Consider the following 26,797-nt stretch of genomic DNA (forward strand, 5'->3'; position numbering starts at 1 on the left):
CAGGCAATTTTTTAAGTGTCCTTCCTGTCCCTCTTCCCCTCTGTTTTTCTTTCTTTCTTTCTTTCTTTCTTTCTTTCTTTCTTTCTTTCTTTCTTTCTTTCTTTCTTTCTTTCTTTCTTTCTTTCTTTCTTTCTTATCCCCCAGTCATGTCTGTCCCATCTGTAACAACTGAAAATAAAATAAAATGAATCAATAAATAATAATTACAAAGTTCAATCAAATGGAGTAATACGGCTAGGCTGTGATGATCCATTTGGTAAAGTAAATCCGTTGGGCATCTTTCTTGGCCTTCAGAAAACAATTCTGATGGTTAAAGAACTGGATGGTACCGACCCACCCAAAAAAAAAGAAAGAAACATACCAGCTGCCCACAGCCCCTCTGTTAATATGTTATCTGTAATTATTATTACAATTTTTTTCTTTCTTCTTTTTTAACTGAACTGAGACTTTAGCTGTTAATTCTATAAATAACAGGAGATGACTGTGCAGGTAAATTCCTTTTAGAATCCACTTGATTATGGGGATATGGTTTATATACTGTTACAACATTAATCATGGATTATATCTAGTACATGCTTTAAGTATTATATCTATATATAATCTAGATACTGTTACTGCCCATATGGAAAAGATATATATAAATCTTATAAAGTTTGTATCTGTCTTGTGTGAAACTTGTATGAAAAGCATACAAGAGTGAAAACAGATATAAGATCCCTTTAAAATTATATAAATGAAACTTGTATGTTTTGGATACTTACTGAAACAATTTGTGAAAGTAATGAGAAAGTGGCCACTTTCATGAGTAAATCATATAACCCATATATGATTCAGTGTATAAAGTAGGCCACATCTTATGCAAGTGTTTTATAAGTTTTTTCTATTTCTTTTCCATATGGGTGAATATAATCAAAGAGCAGAGGTACCCAGAAAATCTCTGCAGCGGAGTGTTCACCTGGTGGTGTCTGAATACTAGAAATAGGCTTGATTGACTATTACACTCACTTCTATTGAAAAATATAAATAAGTATAAACCCTATTAGCCATAAAACAAAGTGGCTAAAACATATTGTTATTGGATCGTTAAGTCTGAAATGGAGTAGGAAGAATTATATACATAGTTATTAATCCCTACCCCATGTTCAACATTCTGTTGAGGCACACTATTTATTGTTACCCCTAACTACCATCATCACTTACCCCACAAAATAAACAAGGAATGAAGGACATGTATAAACATAGCTACAGTGACAGATATAATTTAGATACAATTTAGTATAGTTATATATACAATCGGTCATCAACTTTATCAGTTTTATATTCTTCCAAAAGCAGTTTTCGAAACATCTTAATGACCTGACTAATGCTTGAACATTGCTGTAGTCCACAGGAAAACTGTTCCACAGTTTTACCCCACAAATGGTAATACATAACCTTTGTCCGTGCTTTAAGAGTCTTCAAATTTAATTTTCCCCTCAATTCATAGTCCCCTTCTCTGTCAAAAAAACATCCTCTGTACATTTTCTGGTAACATATTGTATCTGGCTTTGTACATAATTTTTGCAGTTTTATATTTTATATTTATAGTTATTTATTTATTTTTTTTTTTTTGACAAACATGTTCTGCAAACAGGACTTTGTCCAGCTGATACCGGATACTATGTGTAGCTCTCTGGATATGCATGGTCAATTGGTACTTTATAAGTGCATTACTGACATGGCACTGATCTTCATATTATGTTATATTATTAGCTTTATATGTGTTACTAAAGTTTTTATGCTTTAATCTTGTTGTGCTTGCATAATCACAATAACGAGTCTGAAATACTGAATCCTGAAATATTGGTGATATGATTTCTAGTGTTATACCGAAGAGTTCAAAAGAACAAACACATGTAAGACTTTTTCACCATTTTATTTAAAATATCTTTTTGTTAAAAGACAGTAAAAAATAAAAAATAATTGCTTTCTGCACATTTCTTTCACAACAAAAAACAAAACCACATAACAAAAGAAGCATTTACATACTGATAAATGCTGCAGTGCACATGAATTGCTCTTAGTCTGGCTCATCACCTGGGACCTGTTTGTCATGGGAGACCCTACCAGGAGCTGAACGCTCCAGACAACTCAGCTCCCAGGATCATCTGAGCTCACAAACCCCTCCACCACGATAAGGTGGCAATTCAAGGAGAGGGATGAAAGTAGGGGAAAGGGGATGGGATATTAAACCACTGGCGACCTTACATGACCCTTGTTAATTCTTGTAATAAATGGACAGTGTTGTGTCCGTTTATGACAAGAATTAACAAGGAATATTTTTTTTATTTTTTCTAAATTTTTATAGATAACAAAGGCCACAAAAATCATCACAGCTGAAACTGACAGACCAATAATTCCTCCAACAGATTGACCCTCTAAGAGTGCTCCTGGTGAACCTGCAGGTGAGACACAGGTGTGAGGTGTCAGCTGTTTACTACAGTCTCATCAACAAGATCAAAAACTAAGAAGCAGCTTCACTTTGGATCACACACACACTCAGCTCTACTCACTCACCTGTAGGAACAATAACACTCAGGTTAATGGTGCTGATGGATTTCCACAAGTGTGTTTCCTCCATGAAGACACGACATTCGTATGTTCCAGTGTCATTAACTGTAACATTGTTCAGAATCAAAGACACGTCTCCATCCTTCATCTGTCTGTCCTGCAGATCCACCCGGTCCTTAAAAGATGGATGCTGGTTGTGAAGGTCAAAGTGACCATCACGGCTTAAAAGGACATAATCTGTCTTCATGTTGGATTTGCTCCACTCTACAGCTACGATGGAGGTGTTTGAAGCTCGACATGTCAGAGTGATGTTCTGTCCAGATTCAGCTGGGATGATTTTGTGGTCTGATAGAATGAAAACAACAAAAGGTAGATAGGTTAAAAAGAGTCAAAGTGAGCTACAGAGACACTGCTGTGCTCTGCTCTATTGCTTGCTTTATTGGCTCACTGTTGGAAGGAACCAAAGACATTAAGAAGCAGTTCAAAACTCTGAGCTGCAGTGGGCTGCTGAGCAGCCTGCTAAAACCAAAGTTCAATACTGCAGAAATATACAGTAAAGTGTCATCAAAAACATGTCAAACATCTCTTTTTTTCCTTTTGGTTACATTAAAAAACTAAGAATAATAGATAATAAAAATAACATTTTAAACCAAATCCGTTACAAAGTCCATTAATCATTTCTCAAATCTAACTGATCTTAAAGAGCATTAAAAATTAAATCACAGCTAAGTGAAAACACCAAAGTATGCCAACTGTGTTACAGAGACTCTGCAGCTTCTAGCAGCAGCAGGCTGTTTGCGGTTTGCTCACTGAGAACAAACACAAGCTGTTTAGTTGTGAATAATAAGTGAATAATCTTACCTTGAGATGCTGTGATGACGCTCAGCAGCACAGCCACAGAGACTGTGTGTTTGGTGTTCAGCATCTTCTGTGTGCACACAGAAAGTCGCCCTTTTATTAAGAAATTAGGTGCAACGGAGGCACTCTCTGAATCACTCCAATTGTTTTTACCAGCGATGTCTCCTGTTTTGTTTCTGTAAATCAGCTACAGATTTTACAGAAACCAAAATCTGTGACAGTGCAGTAGGTATAACTACACCTTTCTGGATACACACAGAACCACCAACAGCGTTTCCACGGTGTGTCTGTGGATTTATACACAGCTGTGACCTGATACTCCACCTACCGCAGGTGGGCCCTGGCTCTTTAGAACCACCCACCCCAGCAAAAGTCCAAGAAAAGCATTATCTTCAGTTTTTTTCCAAGTATCAAAAATTTATTAATAAATGAATTTTCCCTTTTCTTTAAATAATAATAAAGAAAAGAAAAAAAGAAAAACACCATCTTTTGGACTGCCTGACACTCTCGTTCAGAGGTTATTCAGTGGAGCAAACAGCAAACTTCATGTGTTTTTTAAAATTCTTTTATAGATGAAGTCATTCATTCAGTATGTTGTCGCACATGCATGATATTGGGCTCAGACACACACCTGACGTCATTAATCCTGAGAATTATTAACAATCAGTACTTCATGAATGTGCACTGTGTTGCATTTTTATTTAGAGTTTTACATATTTTTTTTTTTATTGTTTTAACAGTAGGATCCCTTTGACTGTGCAGTATGAGAGTAAAGGGCTAAAGGTGAAAAATCACTAATTACAGTAAATGTTCTATTGTAAGCAGTAAAAATCTGTGGAACAATAACAGTGACAATTGACATAAAAACTATTCCTTTTTTTCATGTTTTTTCGTTCACATTAAAGAGAAAACGCATTTATTTCACTTGTCATTTCTTCTTCTTGTGTTTAAATGAAGCCTTGACCAAACCATATATTTCGGTAACCCAAGCCATTCTGGTCTGTATAAAATCAGATATCAGAGGATCCATCGTAGATCTCATTAGTTTGAGTTAAATGTGAGTTTAACAGTGAACAGGACACTTGATGAGGTGAATGTGCTGCCAACAGGATTGTGTTCAACAAAACTTGATATAGGAACGATCTGCTCTTCCGCTGAGCTGGTGTTCACGGGATCACCTCCGACCAGGGGATTTTTTTTTTTTTACAACATATGATTTATTTTAGCTGCTGAAACATTAGACTTTTTTAAAAAATTGAAAAAAAAAACCCCACACTTCCCCTGGATCATATATCCATCTTTTTTTCATGGACACCTACGCGCTCGTTAGGAGCTGTGCAAGTTAAAGTTTAACTTTAATTTGAGTTTTCGTGTTATAAACTGTAGATAAAGAAAGTTAATGTCCAGAGTGACACTCAGCTTCTTTGTTCTACATGCAGGACTTTCTTCAGCTGATTCCTGATACTGAATGTAGTTTAATTTATGACTGTGTTTGCAGTGATTTGCAGCATGTTCTCTGGATTTGCAGGGTCAAGTGCATGAGTGCATTACTGACACTAACCTTGATATACACTTTATTTTAGACCCTAGAGTAATATAGACACTGGGGAATACGAGTAGAAAGCTACATCTACATCTTATCCTTCAGGACAAACTTCATTCTGTACATTTTATATGTAAAAACTCGTGTAAAGGCCTATGGTACTGCTCAGCAGCATGTGTTCACAATACTCAGGTATATGCATGCACTGGCTACTATGTTAATTGTATTCACAAATTGTTTTTTGTATTTATATTTATGTCAGTAAATGCATGTTAGGTTTTTTGCTATGCAACATCTGATTTTTTTAATGCTTGCATAATGACACAAAAGAGTCTGAAATCTTTAATCATATGATATTTAAATATCATATGAAGTCATTCCTTTCCCCTCAAAATGGGATATATTAAAGAAATGATGATGTTACATTAACTTCTTTATTTCTACAGAAACACTGCGATGTCTGTGGCTGAATCAGTGGGATGTTTTTCTGTGTTTTTTCGATTTTTATGGATAAAAAAGGCCACAAAAATCAACACAGCAGAAATGGACAGACCAACGAGTTTTCCAACAGATCGAGCCTCTCCGAGTGATCCTGGTGGACATGCAGGTGAGAAACAGGTGTGAGGTGTCAGCTAATTTCTATATAGTCATCTTTAGGAAACAACATCAACAGCCAGCTTCACCTCTGATCACGCACACACTCTACTCACTCACCTGGAGGATCAACAACACTCAGGCTGATGGTGCTGATGGATTTCCACAGGTGTGTGTCCTCCATGAAGACATGACACTTAGCGCCGCTTGTTTTTACATTCTTCAGAATCAGAGACACGTCTCTGATTCTGGTCATCTCAAGGTTTACTCTCTTAAGCAGTTCTTAAATTACATTTGATTAGCTTGCATGCGTGTCCTTTTCCTCTCCCTGCGGCCTTTGACACTATAGTTAGTCTCTAGGCTGCATCTGAGCAGCTAATATTTGGACCAATATGCCACTTTGAGGCTAAATGAATTGTTTTCGAATTGTTACTTCACCACTTTTACTGTAAAGTCACCAGTTTTGGGGAGTAACGGAATACATGTAACGGCTTTACGTATTTAAAATACAAAATATGAGTAACTGTATTACAGTTACCGTTTAAAAAGGTGGTTTTCAGAATACAGTTACTTTGTTGAAATAAATGGATTACACAGCGGTGCATCCCTGTTTCATATGTTAGGCTGTCCCCTCTCTATTTTTGTTAATTCCACGCCGGTGGAAACCCAAACAAAACATGCATTAAGAGGCTCTAATGCCCGTGTCTCAATCTCACGGCCCATGTCACCCCTACTTGCAGCTTGCATAAGGACTTGTAGAAATATTTTTAAAAAATATTATTCAAAAAATATTCAATATGAAGGCAATAGGCTATGAAGTTTTTCTTCTAGGACCTCCGAAGTGGCAGGCGGCCACGAGGTAATTATTATTTTTTTTGTTAAAGCATATGTGTTACTTTTAAGAGACTGAAGTACTTAAAGTCTTTCTGTTTTATGTTTGTAGTTTTCACTGCGTTCAATAAATGCAGCAAAGCGCCCGTCTTGAAGAAGCCGTGCCTGTGTTGTCATTTCGGAGTTACATAATGTCCACCCTACTCTTTTTATATTAAGATTTAAAAATATACTTGGTATTGGTATGGTGAGTAACCTTCAGTAATAGTAATAAATCACACAGCAATAGTACATTCATGTAGTTGTAAAAAGCATGATAATATATTAAGTAATCCAAAGTATTCAGAATACGTTACTCTCATTGAGTAACGTAATGGAATACGTTACAAATACATTTTGGGGCATGTATTCTGTAATCTGTAGTGGAATACATTTTAAAAGTAACTTTCCCAACACTGAAGGTCACAGCAAAGAAACCAGAAAAAACAAATGTGAGCAGCACCATGTGCCTGAGAAACAGAAACATTGGAAACATTTTCAATTTTCAGTCTGTTGAGATTCAATGTAGAGAAACAATGACTGTTGAACAAATAGTTCAGTCTGTACATGTCTGTCTCTTTCACTCAGAAAGAGTTGTGTTCGAATATTTTTCAAACACATTCCCTCGTTTAAAAACAGATTTTTTTTTTTTAAAAACTGAGCTTTAATATTTGAGTAGGAAGCAAGAAATGTTCCCTCTCTGGAATCTGCTGTCTGCTGCATCAATGTGAAAAAAAATATTTGTTTTCAGGGCTCCAGCCTGTTTGTTGTCATGCTTATGTTTATGATCCTTCTGTCAACCTGAATCCACCACTCAGTATGAGGTGCTGAAAACTGTTGTGGAAATTTAAAATAAATGGCAAACACCCGAGGATCATCTTTGAAGAGGTTTAATCACATGTTCCAACATGGAGAGAGTAGGGATGGGTACCGGTATCCGGTGCCGTTCTGACATAAACGGTAGTAACCAGACCAAAAAGCAGTGCACATTTCGATGCTTTATTTCAGTGCTTTTTTTTTTTCCTGAGATGTCATACACTTTGGATTCTAGCCAATCATTTTACCTTTGCAAGGATAGTAGGCGGGCCCAGGTACGTACGTTCTTTTAGAGCAGAGGTACAGATTAAAAATGCCCAAGGCTGACACTGTCTTCTTGTTTGATAGAGTGATACCATATATGCCCTATAGCTGCAGAGAAGGCTAACATTGTTATCTTTTTACAAAAAACCCCCAGCTAAACATGAGAGGTTTTAGGACAAAGTTTGTGTTTTCTATTGTTGGAGCACCGGTTCCAACCAAACGAGGTATGTTGTATCAACAGAAAAGGCTAACTTGGTTATCATTTTGCAGAAATAAAAGAAACTGCTAAAAATAAAAACACAAGAGGTTTTTGGACAAAGCTTGTGTTCTCCATCCTTTAAGCACCGGTTCGAGCACCGTTTAAGCACCGGCACCGTTTCAAAAGTACCGGTTTGGCACTGGTATCGGATAAAACCTAAATGATACCCATCCCTGAGAGAGAGCGCTCTAGTCAAACCCCAAAGTGGTCTTTAAAGATGGATGCTGGCTGCTCATGTCTTATATATGAACTGGCCAAACTCACAGACAAAGAAAATTCCACAGGACATCACGTAACTCTATACGTCCCAGTTCAACTCATCCTTGAACCCTTCCCCCCTAAGGAGAATTACAACCAGCCGTCACCTCCCTTAGACATGGCGCCTGGATGTCTCTCACCCACATACATTGGCCCCACTGTGAAGGTCTGATAAACATAAAGCCCGCTTGTAATACTATTATACATGCTTATAACAGCTCTAGGTATTACAGTTTGCTTTCTTGGATCTCAGATACAGTTCTTGGTATTAGAGATTGTGTTCTTGGAACCAAGGTACAGTTATTGGTGTCTGAAATTTAGTTCTTAGAACTGAGATATAATTCTTGGTATTAAAGAGTTTATTAGTGGATTGGAGATAAAGTTGTTGGCATTTGGGATTGTGGTCTTAAACTGAGAAAAAGGTTTTGGTATGATAGATTGTGTTATGGGAATTTGGATTTAGATTTTGGCTTTGGGATATGGATTTTGGAATTATAATTATACTTCATTAATTATCTAAGGATTCCAAGCCCCTCCCAGAGAAAGAATTTGGAAGGATTCCACATTTCCTAACCTTTTCCTTATCATGCTATGCCCCCGGTGGTCCTTTTTTGAAAAGTTTTTAGGTTGGAATTCCCACCAATGAATGAAATTGGAAGGGAATGCTTTCCTTAGAATTCTTCCAAACTCAATAATAAAGTCAATGGGAGATATTCCAAAAACACGATATAATTCCTTTCCCTAACCATAACCATCACTTTAATGACGTTAAATAGTGTTTTCCAAAGTGATTTAAGTAAAATGAACGAACATGTGTAGATTGATTCCAAACAGTTCTCATGTTTCCTCATGAGAACCGTAAAGTGTTGACGATTTGTCACCTAGTGTAAATTATAAAGCTTTGGGAGTGAGAATGTGTTGACAATAAAGTATCCTGATCTACACCAAAGAGTAAAACAGTGAAATGTAGATTATCAAATATTAGGTCTCTCTCTTCCAAGTCTCTGTTAGTACATGACTTAATAATTGATCAACAAATCGCTTTACTCTGCCTTACAGAAACCTGTTGCAGCAGGATGATTATGTTACTTTAAATGAATCAACACCCCATTTATCTGATTTAGTGCTCAGCTCAGATAAAATAATTATTGTGGGTGATTTTAACATCCATGTAGATGTTAAAAATGACAGTGTCAACACATCATGTAATCTGTTATTAGACTCAATTGGCTTCTCTCGAAATGTAGAAGAACCCACCCACCACTTTAATCACACTCTAGATCTTGTTTTAACATATGGCATAGAAACTGAACATTTAACAGTGTTTCCTGAAAACCCTCTGCTGTCTGATCAATTCCTGATAACATTTATATTTACAATAATTGATTACACAGCAGTGGGGAGTAGACTTTACCTTACTATTCGTCACTGATTGAAGAAAATAAGAACAACCCCAGGTTTCTCTTCAGCACCAGGCTGACAAAAAGTCAGAGCTCTACTGAGCCAACAATCCCTTTAACGTTAACTAGTAATAACTTCATGAACTTCTTCACAAATAAAATTTTAACCATTAGAGGAAAGATTACTCATGATCATCTCACAGATGTAATATTATCTACAGCTACTTTTAGTACCATTGATATTCATTTAGACTCTTTTTCTCCAATTGATCTTTCTGAGTTAACTTCAATAATGACTTCCTCCAAACCATCAACGTGTCTTTTAGACCCCATTCCTACAAAACTGCTCAAAGAAGTCCTGCCATTAATTAATGCTTCAATCTTAAATATGATCAACCTATCTCTAATAATCGGCTATGTACCACAGGCCTTCAAGGTGGCTGTAGTTAAACCTTTACTTAAAAAGCCATCTCTAGACCCAGCTGTCTTAGCTAATTATAGGCCAATCTCCAACCTTCCTTTCATATCAAAAATCCTTGAAAGAGTAGTTGTCAAACAGCTAACAGATCATCTGCAGAGGAATGGCTTATTTGAAGCGTTTCAGTCAGGTTTCAGAGCTCATCACAGCACAGAAACAGCTTTAGTGAAGGTTACAAATGATCTTCTTATGGCCTCTGACAGTGGACTCATCTCTGTGCTTGTCCTGCTAGACCTTAGTGCAGCGTTCGATACTGTTGACCATAATATCCTATTAGAGCGATTAGAACATGCTGTAGGTATTACAGGTACTGTGCTGCAGGCAGACAGGAAGAGAGGACCCAAAATGCAGGACTCACGGAGACAGAAGTAACTCAAAATACACAGCTTTATTGCTCGGAAGAAACTGAACAGAAAACTAACTAAACTGGGAGTACAGAATAAACTAAACAGGTTGGCAGGCTGGCAAACAGAACACACAGTAGAGGTGAGGGTATGACGCGACAACGAGCAGGGGTAGATGCTGGGCGTTTATCAATATGCGTACTTGTGCGTACTTGCGTTCTCGTGTACTCGTGATACGTCATCAGTCGGAGACCAAGTACTGTTCCAATTGGCACGCATCACGCCGAGAACGCGAAAAAGTCCCGGATGTGTTCTCGATCCGCCCGCTTTATCGAGCATGCGTAGACTTGGGACAGCTAAATATCCCAGAATGCATTTCGTCCAAAACTCAACAGCGACTCCCGGCACATCGTTTCCAACCCCCCGTCGCGGACTTCTCACTACTCAGGTTAAAGAAACTCCAGCAGCTGTCTATAGTATTGAGTGTCCACTAAAATAGAAATAAAAGCGTTCTAACATCTCACCTGCTTGTTTTTATTAAGGTATGTACACGTATGTACATGTACACTATTTTTATTAATAGAGGTTTCACTACTGAGGTTAAAAATGATATATGAGTCACTTAGATCACTTCTAAATGTTAATGTTTGGTTTATTTCAGTGTTTTATTTGTTCCTGAGTAAACCGGTTTGGCTGTGATTAAAGTTAAGCTTCATAACATGTTACTCACAGTTAAATTAGGAGGGGACGGCAGTAAAAACTCCGGCCCTGTGACATCATCACGTACGCTGGTGTTCCGACTGTACAAATCACGAGTCCGTGCTCGCGTACTTGAGAATTGAGAAACGGCCCACGAGTCCGTGCTCGCGTTCTCGGCGGGTACGTACTCCCGTGCGTTCTCGGCGGGTACGTACTCACCGAGAACACGAGTACGTACTCGCGTACTTGGGCATTGATAAACGGCCGCTGACACTAAATACAAGAGGTGAACAGAGCTAAGAGGAAACAGCTGGGAGACATGGCTGACGCTGATTACACTGTCGAGACAGGGGCTGTGTCCCAATTCAGGGTATGCACGCTTGAAGTATACATTTCAAGCGCGATTACGTCACCGCCACGGGACGACGGCTGTCCCAATTCAAAGTGTACTTCAAATGCATACTCCAAATGCGCCGTCGATTTCCCCAAATATCAAGTGTGGTCCGGTGCACGCTTCGTGGCCCCATATATCCCACAATCCATAGCGCGGCGGTGGGTGTGGATAATTTTGCCGCAAAATACGGCAGAAGGGAGCGGCCGAAGAGTGAACTGTCAAAAGTAAGTACTGAATATTATGTCACTTATTTATGTGCGAATGTTTAAGAACATTAAAACATTACTGTTGGCCACATGTCGGCAAAGTTATGTGACATTAGTGATGTTTGTACTTTCAGCGGTAACTTGTTTTAAAGCCTCTACTTCTAAATATATATACATATATATATATATAGTTGACCTTGATCTTACAGAGAATGTGATGATTTTATGGATAATTAAAGTCAGTCATAAATCCACAAACACAACAAGCTGAAAGTCAGTGATGCTTCTCGGTTTGCAGTCCTGAATATGATGGCACAAGCAGGATTCACTGCACTGTTAATGTTAGCTATGTTATATTGCTGCCTCTGTTCGGTGGTGTCGCCAAACGGACTTAAACGTGTGTTTGAACGAGCTGACGGTTCACTCGTTAAGCTGAAAGAAAGATGCTTTAATCACAGGAGTCACACATGTGTCCACTGGACCATCTGGAACTCTTCTTGTTTAGCACTCGTAATAACACAAACACTAAATCCTCCTTCTCTTGTGCTGTTTTGTAGCAGTGTCTACACCTGAGACTGTCACCTGTCTGTCTGTCCTGCACTCTCTCTCTGTTTCTTTCTCTCTGATTGTGGAATAAAAGTATGAACATGTATTTATAAGTTACACTTGTGTTTGAATCCTGCAGCTTATCACACATTTGATTTCCATGTGTGACAACTGCAAGTGTCCAGAGTGAGGACAGACTGAGGGACCCACTGCTGCACATCATCTGTGAGGCTTTGCACCCCTGATGATCCACCAGGACAAACTCAGCAGTGTGTGAGGAAGAGGAGGAGGAAGAGCCAGCAGCAGCTGACAGATGGAGAGAATAGACAGACTGTTCCCTGTTTGTGAAGGACTGCTAGGAAAGTTTAACATAACTAATTGTCTGTCCTGAATCAGTCTTATTAGGTAATGTTCAGATAACTTTATCATTCCAGTGTTTTCAGTGTGGGAGAAAGTACTCAGGGCCTTCAAGTTACACACTATGAAAGGCAGCAACAAGTTTAATATTCAGAAACCTAAAGTATGTATCAGCAGCAGAATGGAGCTAAAAAAATAAATGTTTGTTTCAGTTCTATGAAGCTTTGAGTATTTTGGATTAGTAGCACTGCTGTGTTTGTTGCATCATATTGCTGTAATTGTTTATATGCTTTATATATTCTGAGCTAAGTTGATCTATAGTGTTACATCATATTCTATAAGGATGTTATGTGTTTGTATAGTTTCTGCCCAGTTTGACCCATTTAGCAGAAGTCAGCCTGTTTAAGGCTCTGATATCTATTCTGTATGACTTAAAGCAGTTATGACATGGTCTGATTTTCTCACCCAATAAAGGAATATTTCATATATCAGTCTGATCTTCATTCTATCAGAATCAGTTTTCACAGCTCGTACATTTTCTTTTTACACATATATATAAGCATTGAGCCAAATTTAGTAATGCCAACATATTACACGGACAATATTTGTCTCTTATATATAATACATCTGTATATACACTGTCAGAGATACTTGTCTTTGAGTGAAGATTGAAGGTGATAGGAAATATAAATCACTGCTACTTGCATATATATATATATATATATATATATATATATATATATATATATATATATATATATACATACACACAGTGTATATATATATATATATATATATATATATATATATATATATATATATATATATATATGACAATACATATAATATTGTCCATATTATATTAACATTACCACAGTGAGATGACTTTAGTCTCATGAACAACATTAGCTAATTATTATTTACTAACTAATCTTAAATGACTGTTCAGTACAGAAATGAAGCCCAACTATCATGTTTTACAGTCCTGTGGTCTCAACTAATCAAAGTGATGTCATGACAAAAATGAATGACCAACAAAACATTTTTTCTCCTTCATTTCTGTCACACAAAGCTGTATGAAACATTTCTCGCGGTTAGTATCATGGTTGCTAGGCAACCTGAACAGCACGACGAAGGCTAGACCGTCCCATTTCACAAGCCTCGCACTTCCGCACTTCCCGTACTTGTAGTACGCACCGTACGTAGTACGCGTAGTGTGCGTACTTCAAGCGTGCATACCCTGAATTGGGACACAGCCAGGGAGAGCACAAAGCTGAACGCACAGACATAAGGCACGGACCTACAAAGTAAAACAGGAAGTACGCGACAGAGAGATCCAGACGAGACACAGAACTTAACATACGCAGACTCATGAGCAGACAAAAATAACACCATGGACAGACAGAAGGAACACAGAAAAGAAGGAGCACAGAATAAACCCTGGAAGACCAAATGACAAAACCTAAAAACAAGAACTCAGGAAGTACTGCCAAACTAGAAAGCTGAAATACTAGGACAGAAACCAAAACAGACAGTCATACTTCATAATAAAATCAAAAGAAAAGGTACAAAAGCAAAAACACTGGGTCATCGACTCAGGACCGTGACAGAAATAACAGATTTTAGGGAATTTGTTTGTTTCAGATTTGTTAATAAAAACACAAACTGTATAGAAAATATTGGATTGTAATACAGTCAGATTGTTTTATTCTAGTAATAGCTCTCGTTTTCACTTGTGACTAAGTGCAGGTGTTAACAGAACAAACCGGAATGTGTTTCAGTACCTTCAGTTAATGAGTAATTAAATCTTGCAGAGAGTTAAAGGGGAGATTGTGGTATCCTGTTTGATCAGGTTCTGGATACACTGTAAAACAGATTTTTTCTCCTATGAAATTTTCCTGAATTTTCCTGTTATTTTTAAATACTTGAAATATAATTACAAAAGTAGATTGTGAATTCATGCATCACATGAGGTCATAATTTAAGTGGAATATATCGATCCAAAATACTTACTCCAGGCAAAGAATTTAAAGAACAAAAACACACCTTTATTTTTGGATGGGACGCTCAGTTTCGACACTGTGTGGAGCCCAGATATTTGGATATGTGTATTTCATATATATTCATTTTGTTTTCTTTTTTTTAAATGTACTTTAAGAAGCAAAAACAAGTGCAGACTGCAGGCTTTTTTGATCACAAGTTTACTTTGTACTTTAAGCACTTATACATATATTTAAGTTGTTACTTAAACAATTATAAGTTGTTGCTGTATCTGCAAAAATCATCCACACTAAAAAAGTTCCCAATGCCAGCATTATTTTGTGAAAATAAGCATAATTTTTCAGCAACATTTACAACTTTAGAGTAATGTATACTGCATCATGATACTATGTGACACATTGTGCTAGCTAAAGGTTGAAGCTTCATTCTGGCTGGCTAGCTGTATGAATGTCTATTAATAAGCACTTAAGCATAGGGAGAGAGCGAGTAGAGAAGCACTGTATAAGAATCAGTCCATTTAAATATACTGATAATGTCTAATTGTGTCATCAGCTAAGAAAATTAGATATTTATTTTGATTACACATTAAAAATTATGTAGGAGCAAGTCATGGATCATAGGTATTGATATGTAAATATCTGGATGTGAATAACTTGAGCTTATACTACAATGTATTTCTAACCAACTTGGCAACTCATCATTCACAGCACTTTCTTTAAAGATTTATTTATATTGGGGTCAAAATGAAAGAAAGACAGATGTTTAATACACTGGCTATAGAACACTTGCTCATAGATGCTTAATATTATTCATATTTTCATTCATATTTTCATACATGAGAAATGATTCAGTGATCCATCCTTGGTTATATCATGGTGACGAAGAAGCACATGAACACAAACAGCTTCTCTTTCTGTACTTCTTCCACTTCGTGTCAGCTAACCTCGCACACGTTGCCCTGAAAGAAAAACATAAAGGTATGAAATTCACTGTGAGGCAATGTTTGACATTAACTGTTAATACCTTATCTCTGTGATCCTGTCCTTTAGAGTAAATTGATATACATATCAGAATGTATATCCCAGAATCAGAACAAAACTAGATAAATATGTTGTCAGTGACTGCGACTGAAGGTGGTAGGGCTCAGGATAAAGAAAAAAAGAAGAAGTGAGCTTTGCCTTTGTCTAAGATTAAAATTAGCTTCAAACATTAAGAAAATGTTAGTAATACAAGCTAATTCAAGCTATGTATATTTGTATTGACACCAGTTTTATTAAGAATTTAATTGATTTGTTTTGTTTGTTGATAACTTGTCACATCTTATTGTGTTGATACTCAGTTTCACTTTTCACAGTTTGAATGCTAACAAATACCATCAAGTAGTAGTAAATAAAGGGGAAGTTAGGATACAGCATAATAAGACCACACCCTTAAGAATCCTGTGCATCTAATATGTCATAAAGTGAAAGATTTCCCTTAAATACCCCAAAGATATTCAAAACTACAGATGAGAATCGAGAACTGGTTTCCAGTTCAGTTCCTTGGAATTGTTTGTCAATTCAATTCAATTCAATTCAATTCAATTTTATTTATATAGCGCCAAATCACAACAAAAGTCGCCTCAAGGCGCTTTATATTGTACAGTAGATAGCACAATAATAAATACAGAGAAAAACCCAACAATCATATGACCCCCTATGAGCAAGCACTTTGGCGACAGTGGGAAGGAAAAACTCCCTTTTAACAGGAAGAAACCTCCGGCAGAACCAGGCTCAGGGAGGGCGGGGCCATCTGCTGCGACCGGTTGGGGTGAAAGAAGGAAAACAGGATGAAAGACATGCTGTGGAAGAGAGACAGAGATTAATAACAGATATGATTCGATGCAGAGAGGTCTATTAACACATAGTGAGAAAGGTGACTGGAAGGGAAAAACTCAATGCATCATGGGAATCCCCGGCAGCCTACGTCTATTGCAGCATAACTAAGGGAGGATTCAGGGTCACCTGGTCCAGCCCTAACTATATGCTTTAGCAAAAAGGAAAGTTTTAAGCCTAATCTTGAAAGTAGAGATAGTGTCTGTCTCCCGAATCCAAACTGGAAGTTGGTTCCACAGAAGAGGGGCCTGAAAACTGAAGGCTCTGCCTCCCATTCTACTTTTAAATACTCTAGGAACAACAAGTAGGCCTGCAGTGCAAGACCGAAGTGCTCTAATAGGGTGATATGGTACTACAAGGTCATTAAGATAAGATGGGGCCTGATTATTTAAGACCTTGTATGTGAGGAGCAGGATTTTGAATTCAATTCTGGATTTAACAGGAAGCCAATGAAGGGAAGCCAAAACAGGAGAAATATGCTCTCTCTTTCTAGTCCCTGTCAGTACTCTTGCTGCAGCATGCCTGTAGATTTTCCTTATCAGTTCCAGTTGCACTTGAGCTACAATCAGCTGATTTCAGTTCATGCACAGCTGAGGAAAAATAGTGGCACAGTCTACAGCGTGGATATAGACATAACATATTTTGCATTGCACAAAAAGATGAGAGTGCAATAGTAATATTAATAAATGCAACAATGTGTTTCAGGTCATTTTATGGAAAAACCCGAAAGTAACGTAATGAGTAGTATAATAAATTACCTTCTCCTGGGAGTAATTAAGTAACGTACAGCAATACTTTTTTTTAAAGTGTCCTGTGTAATATGTGTAATACTATGTGTGATTACTTTTTTGAGTAACAACCCCCAACAATGATCACTGTCCTACATGGAGAACTATGTCCAACATGCACACACATTTGACCACTCAGCATGCAATTTGCATGAATGTAATGTCTTCGATATGCTGCTTAGTGTGAACCCAATGAGAATCAACAAGGAATCAAATTGTTAAGTGATATTGATCATGTATTCAGAATCACTACATTTTTATCAATTCCCATCCCTAAAATCATTATTGTGGGTGATTTTAACATCCATGTAGATGGTAGAAATGACAGCCTCAACACAGCATTTTATCTGTTATTAGACTCAATTGGCTTCTCTCAAAATGTATAGATGTCCTTCTGAAAGTGCTGTCACTGATTTTTTAACTTTCTGACTTAATTTCAATCCTAAATTATTGTAGGGTCTACCTTTCAACAAGTGCCTTGAGGCGACTTGTTGTGATTTGGCGCTGTATAATTAAAATGTAATTGAATTGAAAATCCCTAAGTATGAATAAAATGTTTACAAAGTTATGATGCTGCAATGTAATGTACGTTGTTAGTCAAGTCCTGATGAACTTTCCTTGAACTAAAGCGATGCTAAGCTAGTCCAAATTTTGACCGGGTTCTAAATGTTTAAGAGAAATATATCTGCATGTTAGCTTCTTGAGTTGAAACCTATTTTTTTTATGCCATCTCACAGCTCAGTGAGGGTAGGGGTATATAAAAAGCGGCCTCGAGCAAGAAATAGTTCTTCTTTTCCACCTGTGTCGGGAGCTTCTGTATGTGTTATATATATATATATATATATATATATATATATATATATATATATATATATATATATATATATATATATATATATATATATATATATATATGTACATGTATATACATGCAACACACACATTTCTATTTTTATATTCCTTTTTTATATTTTATTTTATTTTTTATGCTTCTCACATTTGTACACAATATTGCTCGAAAGCTTGCACACAAGAATTTCACCCACATGTGCTGTACGAATGTATCAGTAATGCAACGTGACACTAAAAGAGTTATTTGATTTGATTTTGATTGGGAGTGCACACAGCAGTCAGAGAGGAAGGTCAGTGGGCACACTATTTCTGAAGAAGACAGAAGATCATCATCATTTTTTTTCTCATGGTTGTTATTCTCCCAGAAAAGCAAATAAAATATACCTGTTCTTGTCTGGTTCTTGTTAAAGACTTTAGTGTTTTTTGCAGATAACTTTTTTATTTATTTATTTATTTTTTTTACTGAAAACTTCATCAGAAATAGTGTGCTGACTGTAAAATCCGCCTCTGACTGCTATGCGAGCTCCCGACATGAAGGAGAGAGATTATTTATGGGAAACTGAATGCTCTTGTCAGGGCCTCAGTGCCAACTGCTCTTACCGTGATTGCTGTGGCCCTCTGTTTTTAACCTGTGTTAATGTTATTTTGTCAGAATTCTTTTTTGTAAAATACATTTAACTAGAATCTACACATTTACTTTTAAAAAAGAAAATACATTTTTATTTGCCTGTGGTTCTAAAGATCTGTGTTCTTTAAGTGTTCACTGATGCCTGATTTGTGCATGCACACTTTTATTTAATTAGTTTTATTATGTCTTGGATTTCTCTGAATTTTGTGCCTGCTACTTTGTCGGCCTTTGCTCCCCACAGCTTGTGTGATTATTGGCCAGGAGGGTTTGCAGTTTCCTCAAATCATGAGTTGTTTGCTGTTTTGATTATAACTTCAACTAGCTGCTGCTTATAAATTGCATAGTAAAACTGTATTACATGAATATGTTATTAATATCTGTATATTGGTTTAATTTTGCTGTTGGACAGTTTAGTGAGTAGTAGCAAGGGACTTTTTTTTTTTTTTTTTGATTTGGTACTGCCTGGAGAAAGTGCAGTTTGGCCTACAAAGAACACCAGGTTGGGGTATCACCTTTGAATGAGCTGGGTGTGGCGTTAGTCTCAGGTTTTGTGCTGAACCTTGAAACTTGTCTGTCTTGGGTAATCACAAGCTTATTTATCTTTGGTTAAAAAGTCCCTGAAAATGCAGACAGTCTATGAAAATTCTAACTGTGATTTCAGCATTCATGTTTTCTGTCAGGCAATATTTGCCAGGAAGTTTTGCAAAGAAACCAAGGTCTCTCCTTGAAATTAGCATGTGGAAAGCAACTGAATTGACACAGTTTTTGCTTTACACAGGCGCAGTTGTTCTACTTAATAATGTACCAAACCAGATGTATAGATACTTTAAACTTTTATCTCTATCTATGAGAATTCTTCTAAGTCCTGTTTTGTGTATTGATAACTGTGATTATGCAGAGGATGTTCTGAAGCAGTTTGTGAAAGATTTTGGTTTGATTTATGGTCTTGTTTGTTGGCATCTTTTTGGCTATAACACACATTCTTTAAACATTTGAAACCTTCATGGGTAAACTGAAAAAGATTGTGCTAAGGCCTCAGAAACCTGTGGAACAAATTCTCAAGTGTATCTATGAGAGGCAAAGTGTTTGGGGAAAAAAAGAAAAGAGAAGATGTCTGTTCCCTCTCGTCTTAAACTGCCTCATATCTTTGGACCAATAAGAAGTGATCTTGGAACTTGTAAGCAGTTCAAAAAATACACTGATGGACAGACGTTTTGTTTCTTGCTCCATGGGAGATAAAATTGTTATTGTGACATACATTTTACCGGATTGCCAAGTTGTCAAAACACTGTGTCGGGTCTTTGAAAAATGTAATGCCTTTTTCAGCTATCCATTGGACTCAACATGCCTTGGGATTTACTTTGTTTCAAATTTATTTAAATACATGTTGTATTTGTTCATGAATTAAAACAGAAAATGGTGATTTGGCCCCTGAAGTCTGGATATATGGCACTGGCGCTGCTGTATTAGTTGGCTTCTTTTTGCTTTACCCCCAGCATGCTATGATTCACAGTTGTTGATTTTCTGGATGGTGGAGGTGTATCCATAATTCTTTGCAAGTGGTTTACAGAACTGGCGGAAGATTCTTGGACAGTCAATATCAATAAGGCTGTAAAGGATGGAGTTACTCGAGATGCAAACTGGCCACAGTACAGAGTTCACATCTTGGGCAAAGCTGGTAAAGGGCATAATTGTATATTGCTACCAAATATTCTCTCATTAAAAACCGAAAGAGAAGTTTAGCTGTAATTCCACTAACAACAATGTGTTCATGTGAGTATTTCAAACATTTCCTATGAATATACCAGGGTGAAACTGCGGAGGTCGGAAGCAACATCTTATTTGCAGACTGAGTCTGATTCTGGAAGCAGATTGGGAAAAGGGAAGCTTAAAAGGAGGTAATTATGTTTCTTATAAACACCTAAATATTAACAGTTTATTATGGAAATTATAAGAAACAAAAAACAAAATGACAGTATGTTTACCAGACCATTGTTGCTCACCAGATTCAGACATGATCTTAAAAAAGCACTATGTAACTTTTTGACTTTTGAAAATCTGTTTTTTTGACTCTTTTTGATGCAGGCCTTTACATTAATGTTTTGGCTTGTAGCACTAAGCACTACCTAAATCATGTGTTGTTTTTCGTTTTTTTTTTAATTACTTTTTTGATTCATTTGAAGGCCACTGATCCAGTCGAGCTCTGATCAGGATTGGGACAATACTGCAGAACAGCCAGAGACCTCACCACCATCAGCAATGTAGAATAGACATTCAAGTGAAACTCCCCACACCTGAAAATCACTCCTCCATTTGTTCAGCCACCACCACCCTGAACTCCTTCACCTGTAATTTCACAACCAATTCCAAGACAGCTTGTACACCCCCTTGGAAGATGAGAGGAATAGAAATATTTTATTGCTATTATTTGCTGCTATTTTATAATCATCATTACCATTTCATGTGATGTTGCATTCAGATGCATTCAGATGTTCAAATATATTGGTATTATATTAGTCTTTATTACAGGTCCAAAGAAGAACCATTTTAAAGGGTTCTGTTGAATCTATAATTTAAATGTTATTAATGCTTTTATGATCTCTGTGTAGAGGGCAGAGACAGGAAAATACTCTCTGTGCCAAAATGAGACAGGAAACGAAACGCTGTCTGCAGAGCATGTTTTGCAGAAGTGAAACCAAAAGCAGAGCGAGTGCAAGCCAAGAGCCAAAGAGTTAGTATGCATTTATCTTTGATTTAAGCTTTTAGTAGAGGCTTTTGATCAAAACATTAATTCAGTAGAGTACACCTATAGGGATCACTGATAGGGAAAGTTCAAGTTGCTTAAGTTAAGGTCAACTAAGGTTCAGAAAAGCAGATGCAGTACAGACAGACAAATAGTGAGAGGTCATGACACGTCGTCGCAGTACACAACATGCACGCGCCCTTGCACGCGTACGCACACACACACATACACACCATGGTAAATCTATTTTGGTAGGGCAGAAATGCAGAAGTGTGCCGAAGTACTTAGAGGAAGTGCACCCGACGAGCGACAGCGAAGAGGGAAGCACCGACCGAAGACAATGTTTTTAGAGCAATGTTAAAGGTCATGGAACATTTTGTGGTTTGGATTGACGTAAGCTGTACTATTGTCTATTTTTGTAAAAGAGGGGGGCTTTGTTATTGTACCCATATAAAACCTTGTCTCATGATTGTAAGTTCAGTTCAACACTGATTGGGTTGTTGAACTCACACATGTGTTCATTAAAATGCCGTCTAAATTGCACACGCCTGGATCTGTGGTTTTTATGGATTCTTCTCTCAACATTGAACCCTTAACATTTGGGGGCTCGTTCCGGTGAAGAGAGGGAATTAATTTTGGTGTAGATGGAGAGATCCAGGGTCCGTGGTAATTGGACGGGCAGACGGTAATCAGTGGTGAAAGTGAGTAGGCATTCCCCGGGGCATTTAAAGGTAAGACACTGCCTGTTGAAATATATTTCCAAAAGGTGTCACATTGGGCATGTCAAATTAAAAGTCTGCTCACTGAAAATTACTGGTGAATGTCTGTTTTTTAATTTTGGTGAAGTTTTCATGAAGTTTACCGGGTGAAGTAATGATAATGAAGTATAAGTGACAGTACTGAGTAATGAGAATAAGTAAGTAATAAGTGAACTTAGAGTGATAGGGAATTTGGTCAATCTGTGGGTTAGAGTCCCATTGGTCATACAATCCTGAAGAAGTTTCTCGGAGGTGACGCTCCCTGCTGGGTAAAGACGTTTATCCTTCACCTACCCTGAAGAGTAGGGATAGTTTCGGGCAACATCCGAGGAGTACTGGGGAATCTCCGAAATTGTTGAGGGTTGTCCTCAATCTTAATCCTTGTTGGGGAGGGTAAGATTGTTGACTCAAATTATTCTAAATTTTTCTAGGACGACAGCGGCGTCTGTTAAGAAGCGCATTTTCTCGGAGGTAACGCTCCCTCCTGGATAAAGACGTTTATCCTTGACCTACCCGGAAGAGTAGGGATAGTACCGTCGACAGCGGGGGAAATCTGGGGAATCTCCAAAATTGCTAGGAGTTAGAGTCTCCTATTCTTGCGCTTTTTTGGCTACAGGTAAATTAAGTTAGGGCTAGAAATCTGGACAGAGCAGTTCGAGTCTGGTCTGGTGAATTGATTGCAAAAAACCTGAGGTTTGCCCGTTCGAGTCGGTTATGGAAAATTTTCGAAATTTGTAGGAGCGACAAGGCCTAAAAAATCTGTGCAGTTGTAATTAATAAGACGTCTGTAATATAAAATATGAGATCTATGAGTAAGATCAGTCTCTGTGTCAGTCATGCACAGCCGGATGTGCACTGATTGTGTGTGTAAATGCAAATGAGCAGCAGTGACGCGCAGAGAGGGTGGTTTCAATTTTGAGAGGACTGAGAGCTTTTTGCTAAATGCCTGTATATGAGAGGTTGGTTTTGCTTATTATGAGAGTGTAAATACAGTGTGAATATATTAGTGTGGATGCATAGGAAATGACTGAATTTTGATAGATGTATAGTTCGTGAGCCATAAATGTTGGTGTGTTCATTTTCAGTTATGTGTGTGTGGGGAGAAGCTGTGAGACGATGAGAGGTTTCAGTTTTCTTTTTCTTTTTCTTTTGACTTGCTCTTTCTGATCATGGAAGGCATGTCCAAAATACTCGTATGAAAGCGTATTTTGTGTGATTTTAATTGTGTGAAGGCTGTCAGTATGTGATTTGAGTGACTCTGCATTATTTGTCTGAGTGAGTGGAAAATGGAAGTTTGAGAGAGAGAGGCAGTGTGTGAGACGAGTCAGTCATGGCGTCTGAAAGAGGTTAGAATATTTAAAAGTGTGTGTGAGAGAGGAAGGTGTGTGTGACTGATGATGTCAGGGGAGCACCCAGAGAAATAGACAGAGTTAAATTCTAAGAAGATGAAGCGAATGCATGTTTTAAGGAAAAGTAATAAAGTAATAAAATTATATTAATTACAGGTTTTAGAAAAGAGACAGACTGAGAGAAATAAATACAGGAACTAACAATTACATTAATGAATTGAAAATGCACGTACACAAACTGTTACATGTGAAATTATTGTTGGAAAGTTTAATAAAGAAAGCAGTTTACACTCCTTTAATTTCCAGAACCAGTGTGTCCCCTAGATCTGATAACACTCTTGCCCAGTTGGCTCCTGTAGTAGGCGGGCATGGAAGGCTGGACAGCCCATGACGGGTAAGATCCCACCTCGAAACCCTGGGACAACCTAAGGCAAGGCGCAGTCACGATTGCTCGAACCTAAGTCCCGGAGTGACCGTGGAGTCACTGGAGGAGACGGGATTTAACAGGTAAGGCCACTGGGCACAGGCGGAGGGGAAATGTCATTAACAAGGATCAGTGATGAACCAGAGAGAGAAAATACACCCTGTCAAAAGGAGTTTGAAACACTGCAAAAGAAACATTTACAAGATCACAAAGATCATAAAGAAACATTTATAAAACCACACATACAAACAGAAAATGCACTAACCATACAGAGATAAGCTCATGAAGAGTAATGTATAGATAGTGATTAAAACTTGGCTAAGAACACAAACATATGTAATTAAATCAGCCTGGTAATTTCAGGAGGGTTAAAATGGTGTGAATGTTGAAGAAAATACACTTAAAACACACTTGGATAAAATAGAGTTGTGGAATAACTCAAACGAAGCTGTATGACAAGGTAGTGAGTTATGGAAAAAAAAACAAAAAACAAAAGAGGAGTAATTACTTAGGAGTGCTCTTGCACTGATTTATCAAAGTAAGTGATTAGTATAGAAAGAAAATGAAAATAATTCAATAATGTGATAAGGTTTACACATGTATTCCTCTTGTTAAGTTGGCTGTTGAGCTGTGGGTTTATGCAAATTAGCTGGAGTGAGTGAGTGACAAAGACACTTCCTGTGTGCGTGTGTGTCGGAGGCTTTCAGTTCAAGAGAGATCGGGGCTGATGAAGAGTATTGGGAGAAATATATAATGGTAAAGTATCAGGATATTTGATTACGGTGGTCAGGTCTGTTCAGAGGGGCAGATTTGGACAGGAAATTTATAATTTAAGGATGATATGTGGTTGAAATTGGTTTTTATCTTGTGCTGAATGAACACATGGTAAAGTGAGGAAGGGAGACATTGTGCAAACGGTCTTTGATCTTTTGACGAGGTTTTTGGTGTGTTGAACGGGTGAAATTTAAGATTGTTTCAGATTTTTGAGGCTGTTGTTTTATTTCCAGAGAGGGTGTTTAATTAAGACATGGATATGTCTGAGAGGGGCCCCAAAAATTTTTTGTAGTAGTGCACTCAGGAAAAAACCTGTCAGGTGATTTTGTTTTGTACTTTGATGAGCTAATAATCAGCTCTCTCTTTTTTCATTTTTGTTCTAAGCAGGCCTGGAAGACAGTGAACCGACGGCGCTGACAAAATTACCAAGTACGAAATCAGGTGGGCTTTTCAGATCACAATTGGCGGCGAGTCTCTGTCTAAAAATGGATTGTATCGATTCAATCCAGTCAAAAGTATAGAGAACTATTTTCCTAAACAGGAAAACGAAATAAAACGAATGATTGAGCTCATTTTGCTGATGTGGAGCATCTGATGACGTGCGCGGAGGGCTGCAGATCAGCAAAAAATATCATGTGTGAATGCATGGGAGTGAATGTGAGTGGTTGGACCAAGGGGGGAAATAAATAAAAGGTTGACAAACAGGAGAAGTGGGAGACTTAAATCTGGGGATGCTGATTTTGGGATATTGATGTGTGCTTTGAGAAAATTATTTACTGGGGTTGGATTATGTTATTACATTATAGAATGCTAAATGCTAAGAGGGAAACATTGATGTAACTCAAGTTACCATTAACTGAGGTAACACATGATTAATAACTGTTCTGTGTGAGGTTATTTTTGCCATGACACAGACTGGATCATAAAGGGAGAGTATGAAATGTAAAGTACAGGTTTTGTTTTCAGGAAATTCCAAGGATCCAGACCTTGCATGGAGCAACGAGTTGGAGAAGATTTGACATGATGATTAAATTGATTTTGTTCCTTAAACACAGGTTTTCAGGGCTGAAGCAAAACACCGGAGAGGAGAATTGCTGAGCGGTTCTGGGAAATGAAATGACTAACCTTTTTTCCTTTTAATTGGTTAAGCTTGGGTGGAGCATGTTGAGTTTTTTGCCACATGAGATGTGTCAAAAAAGAGAGGGATTTAAGATTTAATTTGTTTAATGTGAAAGGGGTTTTACTAGGATTTTATAACGATTGGGGTTGTTTGATAATTTAGATATGGTAAAACTGAGGCAGAGATTGTTAATTCTAAAGAAAGGAGTAAAATGAACTGAATTCTGTTTAGAAGATAAATTGCTGGGGTTAAAAAGAAGTTGTACACCAAACTTAAAGGGGAAATTGTGGGAATAAAGGATATGCTTTGGGGAAGATAGTGACGATTTTATGAGTAGAAAATGTGGGATTTCTTTTTGATTTTTAGGATAAGTTGTAACAGTGACATAATGCTAGAATGTTGTTATAAGGTAGGCTTTAGGGTAGAGGAGAGCTTTTTATGAGGATGTTAAAAGTCTCGCTGACTCAAATGAATAATATTGGAGATTATATATGTAGAAAGGATTTTTCATACACATTGCATTTTGGTGCCTTTAACGGAGTTGTGGCTCAGAGAGTCGTCTCTTGAGGGTCATAAACTTTTGGTTAACGTTATGATTAGCCAATCTACTGTGAGAATGACCTGAGTTTTGAAGGATTGCACACGCTTACAGACATACAGAGTTCATCAACACACAGGACAGTATTGATTTGAGGCCTAGGGCCTGAAATTCCTTTAGCTTTTAACTGAATTTGAGTTGGCCCAATAACAAGTGACAGAAAAGAGGAACTGAATAGGAGTTTCGGTGGTAACTAAACTGAGTGACATATAAAATATTGAGATAACAGATGCAGCTCTAACTTAGTCCTCTTATATAAAAAGCAGTTACAGAATACAGAAATACAGAAAACAGAAGCAAAGGGAGAAAGCTTATATATGTTGGTTAAGTCTGATAAAGTTTAAGTTAGAAGGAGTCATTACATTAAAAGCAGCAAAATGAAATAAAATGATATATTCAAACAGGTTATCACCCAGAAAATGGGAGTTCAAAATACTGTTAGAGTTCAGCTT

General features: G+C 37.4%; 1 protein-coding gene across 2 annotated transcripts in view; it reads right to left on the minus strand.

Annotated features, from left to right (window-relative positions):
* Window positions 1-14,636: 14,636 nt before the first annotated feature.
* Window positions 14,637-26,797, minus strand: part of LOC116324511 — a 29,506-nt gene continuing 17,345 nt past the window's right edge. For both annotated transcript variants that reach the window (XM_039607953.1, XM_039607954.1), the window contains one exon: window positions 14,637-15,395. In XM_039607953.1, coding sequence (XP_039463887.1) covers window positions 15,308-15,395 — 88 coding nt within the window. In that variant the 3' untranslated portion in view covers window positions 14,637-15,307. The remainder of the gene's footprint in view (window positions 15,396-26,797) is intronic.

Source organism: Oreochromis aureus, linkage group 3 (assembly GCF_013358895.1).
Source record: "Oreochromis aureus strain Israel breed Guangdong linkage group 3, ZZ_aureus, whole genome shotgun sequence".
Taxonomy (NCBI): domain Eukaryota; kingdom Metazoa; phylum Chordata; class Actinopteri; order Cichliformes; family Cichlidae; genus Oreochromis; species Oreochromis aureus.